At 44.8% G+C, this 12069-nt stretch overlaps 1 protein-coding gene across 1 annotated transcript in view; it reads right to left on the bottom strand.

The window, feature by feature from the left end:
- The window catches only part of LOC139406598 (ephrin type-B receptor 1-like), a 185236-nt gene extending 176307 nt beyond the window's left edge, over positions 1 to 8929 (bottom strand). Inside the window, exon 1 of the mRNA XM_071149361.1 lies at positions 8855 to 8929. Within this exon, the coding sequence (XP_071005462.1) occupies positions 8855 to 8912 (58 nt within the window). The 5' untranslated portion in view covers positions 8913 to 8929. The remainder of the gene's footprint in view (positions 1 to 8854) is intronic.
- Between the last annotated feature and the right edge of the window lie 3140 nt (positions 8930 to 12069).

The raw sequence follows: 12069 nt of genomic DNA, 5'->3' as shown, positions 1-12069 counted from the left end.
TAGCTAGGTCACCGGAGGCCCATCTGCTAGCCTCGGCCCACTAGCTGTCTGAATCGCTGTGTCTACAGCTAGTCTAGCGTAGTAACGACTACTGAATTGGCTCCCTGACTCATCTATTGCAACTCTCTGGACCCTACTCGGCTACACATGCCTCTCCCTAATGTCAATATGTCTTGTGTATTGCTGTTTTGGTTAGTGATTGTCTTATTTCACTGTAGAGCCCCTAGCCCTGTCAAAAATATGCCCTTTTGTTCCACCCCCCATACATGCGGTGATCTCACCTGGCTTAACTGGTGCCTCTAGAGACAAAACCTCTCATCACTCAATACCTTGGTTTACTGTTCCACTGTACTCACATCGTACCATACTCTTTTCTGTACATTATGCCTTGAATCTATTCTCCTGTGCCCAAAAATCTGCTCCTTTTAGTCTCTGTTCCGAACGACTCTAGACAACCAGTTCTTATAGCCTTTAGCCATACCCTTATCCTACTCCTCCTCTGATGATGTAGAGGCTAACCCAGGCCCTGCAGCCTCCAGCACCACTCCTATTCCCCAGGAGCTCTCATTTGTTGACTTCTGTAACCGTAAAAGCCTTGGTTTCATGCATGATAACAAAAGAAGCCTCCTCCCTAAGTTTGTTTTATTCACTGCTTTAGCACACTCCGCCAACCCTGATGTCCTAGCCGTGTCTGAATCCTGGCTTAGGAATACCACCAAAAATTCTGAAATTTCCATCCCTAACTATAACATTTTCCGACAAGATATAACTGCCAAGGGCGGTGGAGTTGCAATCTACTACAGAGATAGCCTGCAGAGTTCTGTCATACTATCCAGGTCTGTGCCCAAATAATTTGAGCTTCTACTTTTAAAAATCCACCTTTCCAGAAACAAGTCTCTCACTATTGCAGCTTGTTACAGACCCCCTTCAGCCCCCAGTTGTACCCTGGACACCATATGTGAATTGATTGCCCCCCATCTATCTTCAGAGTTCGTACTGTTAGGTGACCTAAACTGGGACATACTTAACACCCCGGCCGTCCTACAATCTAAGCTAGATACCCTCAATATCACACAAATTATCAAGGAATCTACCAGGTACAACCCTAAATTCGTAACCATGGGCACGCTCATAGATATCATCCGGACCAACTTGCCCTCTAAATACACCTCTGCCATCTTCAACCAGGATCTCAGCGATCACTGCCTCATTGCCTGCATGCGTAATGGGTCTGCGGTCAAACGACCACCCCTCATAACTGTCAAATGCTCCCTAAAACACTTCAGCGAGCAGGCCTTTCTAATCGACCTGGCCCGGGTATCCTGGAAGGATATTGACCTCATCCCATCAGAAGATAGCCCTTGGTTCACCCCAGACTTGACCGCCTTTGACCAGCACAAAAACATCCTGTGGCGTTCTGCATTAGCATTGAATAGCCCCCGCAATATGCACATTTTCAGGGAAGTCAGGACCCAATATACTCAGGCAGTTAGGAACGCTAACCCCCCCCCCTCCCCCTCCCTGCGTCTTCACCCAAATCCAGACAGCTGATGTTCTGAAAGAGCTGCAAAATCTGGACCACTACAAATCAGCTGGGCTAGACAATATGGGCCCTCTAAAATGATCAGCCAAAATTGTTGCAACCTTATTACTAGCCTGTTCAACCTCTCTTTTGTATCGTCTGAGATCCCCAAAGACTGGATAGCTGCCGCAATCATCCCCCTCTTCAAAAGGGGTGACACTCTAGACCCAAACTGTTATATATCTATATCCATCCTTCCCTGCCTTTCTAAAATCTTCATTAACAAACAGATCACTGACGATTTCAAATCCCACCGTACCTTCTCCACTATGCAATCTAGTTACCGAGCTGGTCATGGGTGCACCTCAGCCACGCTGAAGATCCTAAACGATATCATAACCACCATCGATAAAAGACAGTACTGTGCAGTCGTCTTCATCGACCCAGCCAAGGCTTTCGACTCTGTCAATCACTGCATTCTTATCGGCAGACTCAATAGCCACAGACGACACCATTCTGTATACATCTGGCCCTTCTTTGGACACTGTGTTAATAAACCTCCAAACGAGTTTCACTGCCATACAACACTCCTTCCGTGGCCTCCAACTGCCTAAAAATTCTAGTAGAACTAAATGCATGCTCTTCAACCGATTTCTGCCCCATATACTATCCACCTCTGCGACCTGTATGCTCTTATTGGCTGGCCCTCACTACACATTCGTCGCCAAACCCACTGGCTCCAGGTCATCTATAAGTCTTTGCTAGGTAAAGCCCTGCCTTATCTCAGCTCACTGGTCACCATAGCAACACCCACCCGTACCACACGCTCCAGCAAGTATATTTCATCCCCAAAGCCAACACTTCCTTTGGCCGCCTTTCCTTCCAGTTCTCTGCTGCCAATGATTGAAACGAATTGCAAAAATCACTGAAGCTGGAGTCTTATATCTCCCTCTCTAACTTTAAGCATCAGCTGTCAGAGAAGCTTACCAATCACTGTACCTGTACACAGCCAATCTGTAAATAGCAAACCCACTACCTCATCCCCATATTGTTATTTATCCTCTTGCTCTTTTGCACCCCAGTACCTCTACTTGCACATCATCATCTGCACATCTATCACTCCAGTGTTAATGCGATATTGTAATTATTTTTGCCTCTATGGCCTATTTAATTGTCTTACCTCCCTACTCTTCTACATTTGCACACACTGTACATAGATTTTTTCTATTGTGTTATTGACTGTACGTTTGTTTATGTGTAACTCTGTGTTGTTTTTGTCGCACTGCTTTGCTTTATCTTGGCCAGGTCGCAGTTGTAAATGAGAACTTGTTCTCAACTGGCCTACCTGGTTAAATTAAAAAAATAAAAGGGTGTCTGCACATCTGTCAATCCATTTAAACGTGGATGTGATATCTATCCTTGAGGGAATTCAATTTTATCCTGATATTGGTAAATCAACCCTAACAACAAGGTAATTGGCACCCCAATATCTCCCCTATAGCTTATTGATCACCAAGTGCCCAAAACAGTTAAATCACCATATTGCCCTGTGGATTTGCAATAGGATAAGAAATGCATCAAAGATTGGGCTGTTAATTCAAATTTGTAATGTTCAGATGTCTTTCTTCTCCTGTGTTGTTCCATACACAGACTAATAAGAGACATCAACAATAGTGCCAAAAGTATGACAGCTGTAATTTCTCTCTCCTTCTTCTTCTCCCTCTATCTCTCACTCTCTCTGAAGTCAAAATAAGTACACTCCTGAGGTCATAAACCCAAAACAAAGCATTTAAGGCTCTAATAGGGATCTAAAATGGCCACTCAGGAAGATTCACGAGGTACGTAACAGCTTTATGGCATTGTTTCCTGGGTTTAAAAAGGAAATAAGGGCTGCAACATATTAAAATAACGAGGCTGTGAATCATGAGGGGAAAGAACTGGGTGGCAAAGTGAGTCCATGTTCACACCCACAGGGAGTCTGTCTCTATCCTTACAAGACAAGCAGGCTGAAAATCACATGATCAGCATTGTCTAAAACAGCAATGACACAATTTAATTCCTGTTCATCTACATTACTAGACATCTGAATACAAATAGGAAGGACAGAAGTAGAGATTGGCCCTCCACTGCACTAGCAACTGGAAAGACTCTCACCCAGATGGGAACACTTAAAAAAATATATATATTGAGTGATTCCTTACATAGCCACGGGAAGATGTTTGGGGGTGGGGGTGCTTAGTCTACACCAGACTTTGAATCACTAGTTGCTGAACCCTTTCTCTTCCCCACTAGGCTGGCCCTGCAGCCAAGATTGACAGCCAGTCTAACTCGGCTGCTCACTCCAGTATCGAGGAGGAAAGGAGGGCAGAGAAGAAGAGGGCTGTTGCGTTCTTTTTTCAGTACTCCTGCTTCTTAAAAATCAATACCTAATTACCTGAAAATGCTTTTTTTCAGTTTACGTCAGCGTCAACTGCAGAGACTAAGAGGGGAGAGGGGGAAGAGGGGGGCAAGGTCATTACCAACTTCCTTACTCTATCACCTTCCACATTCCTACACACTTTTTTTCCATCGTTCAAAACTTTTCCTCCCTCTTTTTCTACCATAAATCTGCTGTCCCTTGTTTTGCTCTCATTTTTCTGAAAGGGGAAAAGGGCATGCTGAACAGAGAACACCATAGATAGAATATAAGAACAGAACAGTGCTCAGGCATTCCCGAAAAGCAGCTAATAAAATTCTGCTGTATAATGTGCTCTGGGTGAATAGTTTCTAGCATTTATTTTCTGAGTTTTATGGCTCTTGCAGTCATATGGATATTCACTGAGCAATCCTTCATTTGACCTATGACCTTTGTGGACCAGGACTAGCATGACATTAGAGATGAGGCACCCTTGTCTTGAAGGGTGCCTAAATGGAAAGGACAGAAATAGGATGGCGTGAAACACCAACGTATTTAGGCCTGCCTGGTCCACAATTATAAAGGCGAAGGAAAGAGAGAGACTTAAGCCTTACAACTCTTACCTACCCTACCTACCTAATTCGCTCCTGCCTCTTCTCCCTCCTCCTTTGGTCTAACACTCTCCTACTGTTGTCCCTTTGTAAACATGTATATTGACTACTATTCAATGTAATAATAGAATGTTTAAAAAACACAAAGCAAAGTCCGTAATCACAGACATTCAAACTTCAAACACAATATCAAAACAAAAACCAATTAGTCTTTTAGCCGGGGGGCTGTGAGGCACACAGAGAGCTCTGTTCGCCTTCACCAGGAGCTGCTGCTACCGCTACTGAAGACTTTAATTACCAGGAGAATGGATGAATGAATGACACAGAGAGAGAGAGGAAACAGGCCCTGGAGCAGGTCCACGCAGACATAACAATGATTCTTTGTACGGACATAAGGCCCCTGTACCCTTATGCTAAGCCCCCCTTTCCAAAGCCAAACAGGCTCAGGGGCCTCTCTCATTAGCCTGTGTCAGTGAGGAAGGGAGGGGCCCCCAAATGCCACAGCTTTAAGCACCATCTGTCAGAGCAGCTCACAGATTACTGCACCTGTACATAGCCCATCTATAATTTAGCCCAAACAACTACCTCTTCCCCTACTGTATTTATTTATTATTTAGCTCCTTTGCACCGCATTATTTCTCTCTCTACTTTGCACATTCTTCCACTGCAAATCTACCATTCCAGTGTTTTACTTGCTATATTGTATTTACTTCACCACCATGGCCTTTTTTTTGCCTTTACCTCCCTTATCTCACCTCATTTGCTCACATCATATGTAGACTTATTTTTCAACTGTATTATTGACTGTATGTTTGTTTTACTCCATGTGTAACTCTGTGTTGTTGTATGTGTTGAACTGCTTTGCTTTATCTTGGCCAGGTCGCAATTGTAAATGACAACTTGTTCTCAACTTGACTACCTGGTTAAATAAAGGTGAAATGTTAAAAAAAAAAAAGAAAAACCCCAGCACCGCCACCACAGCCAATGACACTCACTCAGTGACTTACACAATCCACATCCCTCACTAACTCACCACCTCTCTCATTCTCTCCTCTCTGTCCCTTTTCCAACAGGCTTGAGGCCTGAGGGAGTCAGTGGGTCAGGATAAGGCTAGGCCTGGGAGTTATGGTTTTAAGTAGAGGCAGCATTAACAAGCTATGGGATATTGTCCATTTATTGAAGGCTAGTTAATAATTAATATCTTACATGCAAGCTCATTAAAACACAGGGTGAGAGCGGGAACATGAGAGAAAAGAGGGAAATGAATAGAATACAAACGGACAGTTAGTGAGAGAAATATGCAGATGCGGTGAAAGGGAAAAGGAGGGAGGACCAGGAGGGCAAAAGATGAAAAGAGGAATGAAGAAAGACGACAAGGAAAAGACTCATTAAAACACACTGCGGATTAGATCAGAGCACTTGATTGTTTGGGTTTTTGGTGTCATTTGAATTCAGAAGACATGTTGAAATATTCACACAATTAACTGTGGAGAATAAAAGGAAAGACGAAGAGAGGGAGAAGAGAATTGAAGATCCAATGGTATGGTAGGGAGAGAATGAAGCGAAACAGAGAGCAGCACACCAACTGCCTGTGAGACCGTCACTGTTGTAAGGTTGTGAGAGTTATGCTCTGGACCAATCATCACTATAAAGTTGTTTCCCATAAACAGAGGCTTGTTTAATTACTTAATCAACCAGTTCATTAGGCAGCAATTTGCCTGCAACAGGCACCAGTTTTAATTAGGACACAGAGGATCGGTTAGAGAAAGTCCTTCTGAAGGACTGGCTTGATTGGACACACCATACCCAATGCTCGACAAGGCCAAATAAAGCTTGGGCCAGCTCATTGACAAAGCCAGGGCAATTCACTGATAGGCATTGTTTATGGCTAGATTGTCAAAGCAAGCTGTGGATATTTAATGACAATGACTGCCTAAACATTGGCCAACTCATTCATGGGGCCTGGCCACTAATAGGTGAACTAAGCAGTCCTCTACTGGGTCCGGCCCAAGGATTAGTCAGGTTATTGTCATAGCCAGGCAAATGGTAAGGGGCCTCACTACATGACCAGTCAACCCTAGTCCACATACTGAGTACAGGTTATACCTAACCACTCTTTTAGCCTTTTCAAAAACCTGCTGTGAAATATTGTATCAAATCAAAGATTAAATATTTGATACAGAGTTTTTTTCTAACCATGGTGTATATCAGTGCATTGATCTATAAGAAACCTTAAAAAACAGAGACAAGGGCATTTGATTTGTGCCCAATGGACGGTCATTGGGTGCACCACTGATGCATGTTGGCAGCCTGGTCTCATAATGTGGGTGTAACATAGTATATGTAATCTTGGTCAAATCATATTAGTATGATACGTTGCATTTGGTATGGTTACATAAGACAGAATGTTGGTTCGGGTGGATGTAAGTAAGTAAGTAGCCTTGCATGAGACAGAATGGCTCATAGGAGCAGGATCCTATCCTGTTTCTGTAGCGTGAGGCAGCTTAATATACAAGTACACCCTCCTGAACAGGAAGTCAGTCTATCGCAGGGCCTTGCCACCAATCAAACTCATTAATGCGGAGTGCCAAGCTGAGACATAATGGGTCAAATTTTTACAGACTTTGGTGCAATACAGCCAGGGATTGAACTCCCAACGTTCCAATCTCAGGGTGGACACTAAACATAAGGCCACTGAGTTGGTCAAGGCGCATTACGCGTGGATGGGTAAGCGTATTACGCGAATGTGTTTGAATCTCCTCACGGACAACTTTAGCATATTAGCTCATTAGCCACTTCACAACTTCTTACTAATTTCTAGCTACTTTGAAACTACTTAGCATGTTAGCTAACCCTTCCCCTAACCCAAACCTTAACCCTTTAACCTAATTCCTAACCCAGGGAACTCTATCCCTAGCAAACACAGATGATTTTATCAAATTGCATTCTAAACTGAATATCATGATTAGGTGATTATTGGAGTCAGGTGTGTTAGCTGCGGCTGGGGCAAAACTGTGACACCAATCAGGCCCTTGAGGAATGGAATTGCCCACCCCTGCCCTAACCTAGCTAACATTAGTCCCAACAAATTGGAATTCCGAACATATACATTTAGGAAATTCTGAACATATTGTTCAAATTGCAATTAGCAACATATGAATTGTAATTCGTAACATAAATAAATGGATGGACATCCACAAATTAATACATACTATACTGAAAAATAACATATCGAACTAATTGGAGTGTCCCATATTTAGTTTACTATGTTATGTCTACCCCTGAGTCCAGGTTGGCGTTTGCTATGCTATTTACCACATCCATAGCTGATGATGCTTCACTGAGAGCGTCTAGGTATATCAATAAACCTGGTGAGACCAGCCCGACCTGTGGATTCTTCCCGAGTAGCCTACTCAAAAACATCCATATAGACAAAATCCACATTAAAGTTTAAAAAAAAATTGAAAACCAGACAATCGTTAACATGAGAGGAACAAACCCCGCAAACCTGAAGGAAACGTATCTCATAATATAGTGTGTCGAACAGATAGCATTTAGGGGACGACCTTCTCTACAGCTAACTTCTTGACAGGCACAGCTCCACATCAAAATGTGATTCAGTGAAGTCATGATTTATGGAGGTTTAGGGGGATATAGTCAGATAAATAAATCATTATAGGTACAATGCCTGTCACCCATCTAAAACATGACCCATATGAAATATTCCATGGCGCACTGACTGACTGCATATCCTTCACCAGGGTGCCGGGGACTGGCTGTCGCACGCGTCCCTCATCTGTACTAGCCTATATTTCGGGGAGGTAATATCATATCAAATAATATTGGTGTAAATAATTGGTGTACTAGGCCTACAGATAGTTGCATTAACATTTAATTACCCCGCGGCATTTAATGATTGGTCATTAATTGAACACAATTAACCAATTGAAGCCTATAACGCAAAGATGACACATATATATATATATATACGTATCAATAATACATGGATTCAATGTTCATCTTGTAGCCTAATGATTGAAGGGAATGTGTGACCCAAAAGTCAAAGTCCACCATCGTGTGGTGGCAGTGGTAGGCTAAACCCACCCTCGAACCTGGGTACCTCTGCCTGCCCGGCATCCATCTGAGGCGCCACGAAACCAGCTCCAAAGTTATCCCATCTAAGATCCTAATAGCTTCCCATTCCTTTAGAAGATAAAACATCCACGTGCTTACAATAGCCATGTTTATGTAACACATTGCGTTCAAACGCGCTCACACATAGCAATACAATATCATAACTAAAAAAGAGAAACTCCTATCATTTACCTTCCACTGCGTAAACCGTAGCAATCACGCATAAAATCGCAAACAAATCCACTGGCATGGCAAAGGTGGTCTGCCTTTCCTCTCCCTTTCAAAAAGGTGTAAACACAAGTCCTTCAGCTGCCACAGAATAGTATTCCACCAGTGCTTATTTTGAGTCACATTTCAAACCGTACTGTAGGCAGTGTATGAAAACCTAATACTTGGAGGCTTGTGGCACGAAGGGAATAGGTGAAGCCGGATGCGAGAAAGACCTTGGGCCCCCTCCCCTCCACTTCTCACACCCCTTGAACACCTCTTGGCCAATCACGGAAAGAAGATAGTGGATCTCAAACCAATCCCAGCAGAGGACCCGCTCAGAGTCCTACTAACATTTTCAAACTACTGAAAAGCCCCCTGTGTTGCCTTGCGCTCATACTGAAGGGAAAGAGCAGCGACTAGTGGTCCAGAGAAAGTACTGCATGCACAGATTCACCTGATAGGTGTTTTTAATCAAATTAATGTCAGTGATAAATGGTCTATGTAGATAATGTGATTGCATTTACCCTTTATTTCTCATCCTATTCCATAAATCTAAGCAGTCCATGATGTTTTATGGCTATGCATAGTCATGAGAGTTATTTCCATAGCCCATGATGATATACTGAATTGTTACCTGTAATATCTGTATTTGATGAGAACAAAACCCATCACATGCAGGACAGCGACCGAATCAATGCATATCTGCCTTCCTTTACGATAGACCAACTCGTTGATTAAGTAGGCTCATAGATTTATGAATGGTTTATGTCCTGCAAGAGACTATGCCGGGTTTAAGAGTCTTTTCCAACAACTGTGTCCATTACTGTGTCATCATGGCTTTGCATAGGAATTTTGAACGGGTGCATTGAAGCGAAAAAGTGTTGGCCTATGAAATGGTTTGGATTTATGTGTGTAGTAGTGCAGTAGTTATAATATGAGATCGTATGACCCTGCAGTTGGATAACAGGGGAAAGACCACTTCGCCAGCCAATCAATCACGTTTAGCCTTCCTCACCTGAGGAAGAGAATAATGTTTGTGTGTGTGTGTGTGTCTGCGTGCGGGCGGGCGTGTGTGTGTGTGTGTGTCTGCGTGCGTGTGTGCAGGCGGGCGTGTGTGTTTGTGTGTGTGCATGTGTGTGTGTGTGTCTGCGTGCGTGCGGGCGTGTGTGGTGTGTCTGCGTGCGTGTGTGCGTGTGTGTGTCTGCGTGCGTGCGTGCGTGTGTGTGTGTGTGTCTGCGTGCGTGTGTGTGTGTGTGTGTGCATTTGTGTGTGTGTGTCTGCGTGCGTGTGTGTGTCTGCGTGCGTGCGTGTGTGTGTCTGCGTGCCTGCGTGTGTGTGTGTGTGTGTCTGCGTGCGTGCGTGTGTGTGTCTGCGTGCATGCGTGCGTGTGTCTGCGTGCGTGCGTGTGTGTGTGTGTCTGCGTGCGTGCGTGCGCGTGTGTGTGTGTCTGCGTGCATGCGTGCGTGCATACGTGCGTGTGTCTGCGTGCGGGCGTGTGTGTGTGTGTGTGTGTGTCTGCGTGCGTGCATGCGTGCGTGTGTGTGTCTGCGTGCGTGCGTGTGTGTGTCTGCGTGCGTGCGTGTGCGTGTGTGTGTGTCTGCGTGCGTGCGTGTGCGTGTGTGTGTGTCTGCGTGCGTGAGTGCGTGTGTGTGTGTGTGTCTGCATTGAGAATGCTGGCTAATTTGAATGTTTGTTACTTTCTTCTTGGTAATTCAATTATCATTTGTGTTTGTAACATGAATATTCATGTTACATGGGGCGGCAGGGTAGCCTAGTGGTTAGAGCGTTGGACTAGTAACCGGAAGGTTGCGAGTTCAAACCCCCGAGCTGACAAGGTACAAATCTGTCGTTCTGCCCCTGAACAGGCAGTTAACCCACTGTTCCCAGGCCGTCATTGAAAATAAGAATTTGTTCTTAACTGACTTGCCTGGTTAAATAAAGGTAAAAAAAAAAAAAAAATAATAATAATAATAATAATAATTACAGGACATAAGCCAACTATAAGTGTATAAATCATTATTTTCTACCACTGATATCCTCTATACCTTTCCCTTTCCCTATACAAACACCTTGAAAGTGGGTTGCCAGCATGAATATTAATTGCGTGCTACTTCAATGTACTTGCTGCTATTTTCTAGAATCAAACTGAATTAATATAATAAGTATTTAGAAAAATGTAGAACACTTCACGTTGTAATAGTAATTTGAATAATAAGAATAAATAGTGTCTAAATGCATAGAGTTGCATTAAATGTACTATGTATACATTTATTTCCCAATTTATATGTTAAATAATTTTGCACATTGCATGGAATATACAATTACTTGCTGCCCTCACTAATATTACTGTCTGCCTAAATGAGGGTGGAGAAGGCAAGTTTCTCTGCCCCCTTCACACCCCACTGTGCTCTAACCCCTCACACCCCGCAGTGCTCTAACCCCTCACACCCCGCTGTGCTCTAACCCCTCACACCCCGCTGTGCTCTAACCCCTCACACCCCGCTGTGCTCTAACCCCTCACACCCCGCTGTGCTCTAACCCCTCACACCCCGCTGTGCTCTAACCCCTCACACCCCGCAGTGCTCTAACCCCTCACACCCCGCTGTGCTCTAACCCCTCACACCCCGCTGTGCTCTAACCCCTCACACCCCGCTGTGCTCTAACCCCTCACACCCCGCTGTGCTCTAACCCCTCACACCCCGCTGTGCTCTAACCCCTCACACCCCGCTGTGCTCTAACCCCTCACACCCCGCTGTGCTCTAACCCCTCACACCCCGCTGTGCTCTAACCCCTCACACCCCACTGTGCTCTAACCCCTCACACCCCGCTGTGCTCTAACCCCTCACACCCCACTGTGCTCTAACCCCTCACACCCCACTGTTCTCTGCCCCCTCACACCCCGCTGTGCTCTAACCCCTCACACATCGCTGTGCTCTGCCCCCTCACACCCCACTGTTCTCTGCCCCCTTACACCCCACTGTTCTCTGCCCCCTCACGCCCCACTGTTCTCTGCCCCCTCACACCCCACTCTTCTTCGTCCCCTCACACCCCACTGTTCTCTGCCCTCTCACATCCTGCTGTGCTCGGCCCCCTCACACCCGCTGTGCTCTGACCCCTCATACATCGCTGTTCTCTGCCCCCTCACACTCCACTGTGCTCTGCCCCCTCACACCCCACTGTGCTCTGCCCCCTCACAC

This window comes from Oncorhynchus clarkii, chromosome 4 (assembly GCF_045791955.1).
Source record: "Oncorhynchus clarkii lewisi isolate Uvic-CL-2024 chromosome 4, UVic_Ocla_1.0, whole genome shotgun sequence".
Lineage (NCBI taxonomy): Eukaryota > Metazoa > Chordata > Actinopteri > Salmoniformes > Salmonidae > Oncorhynchus > Oncorhynchus clarkii.
The sequence above is the reverse complement of the archived record's forward strand: the minus strand, read 5'-3'. Positions and strand labels throughout refer to the sequence as shown.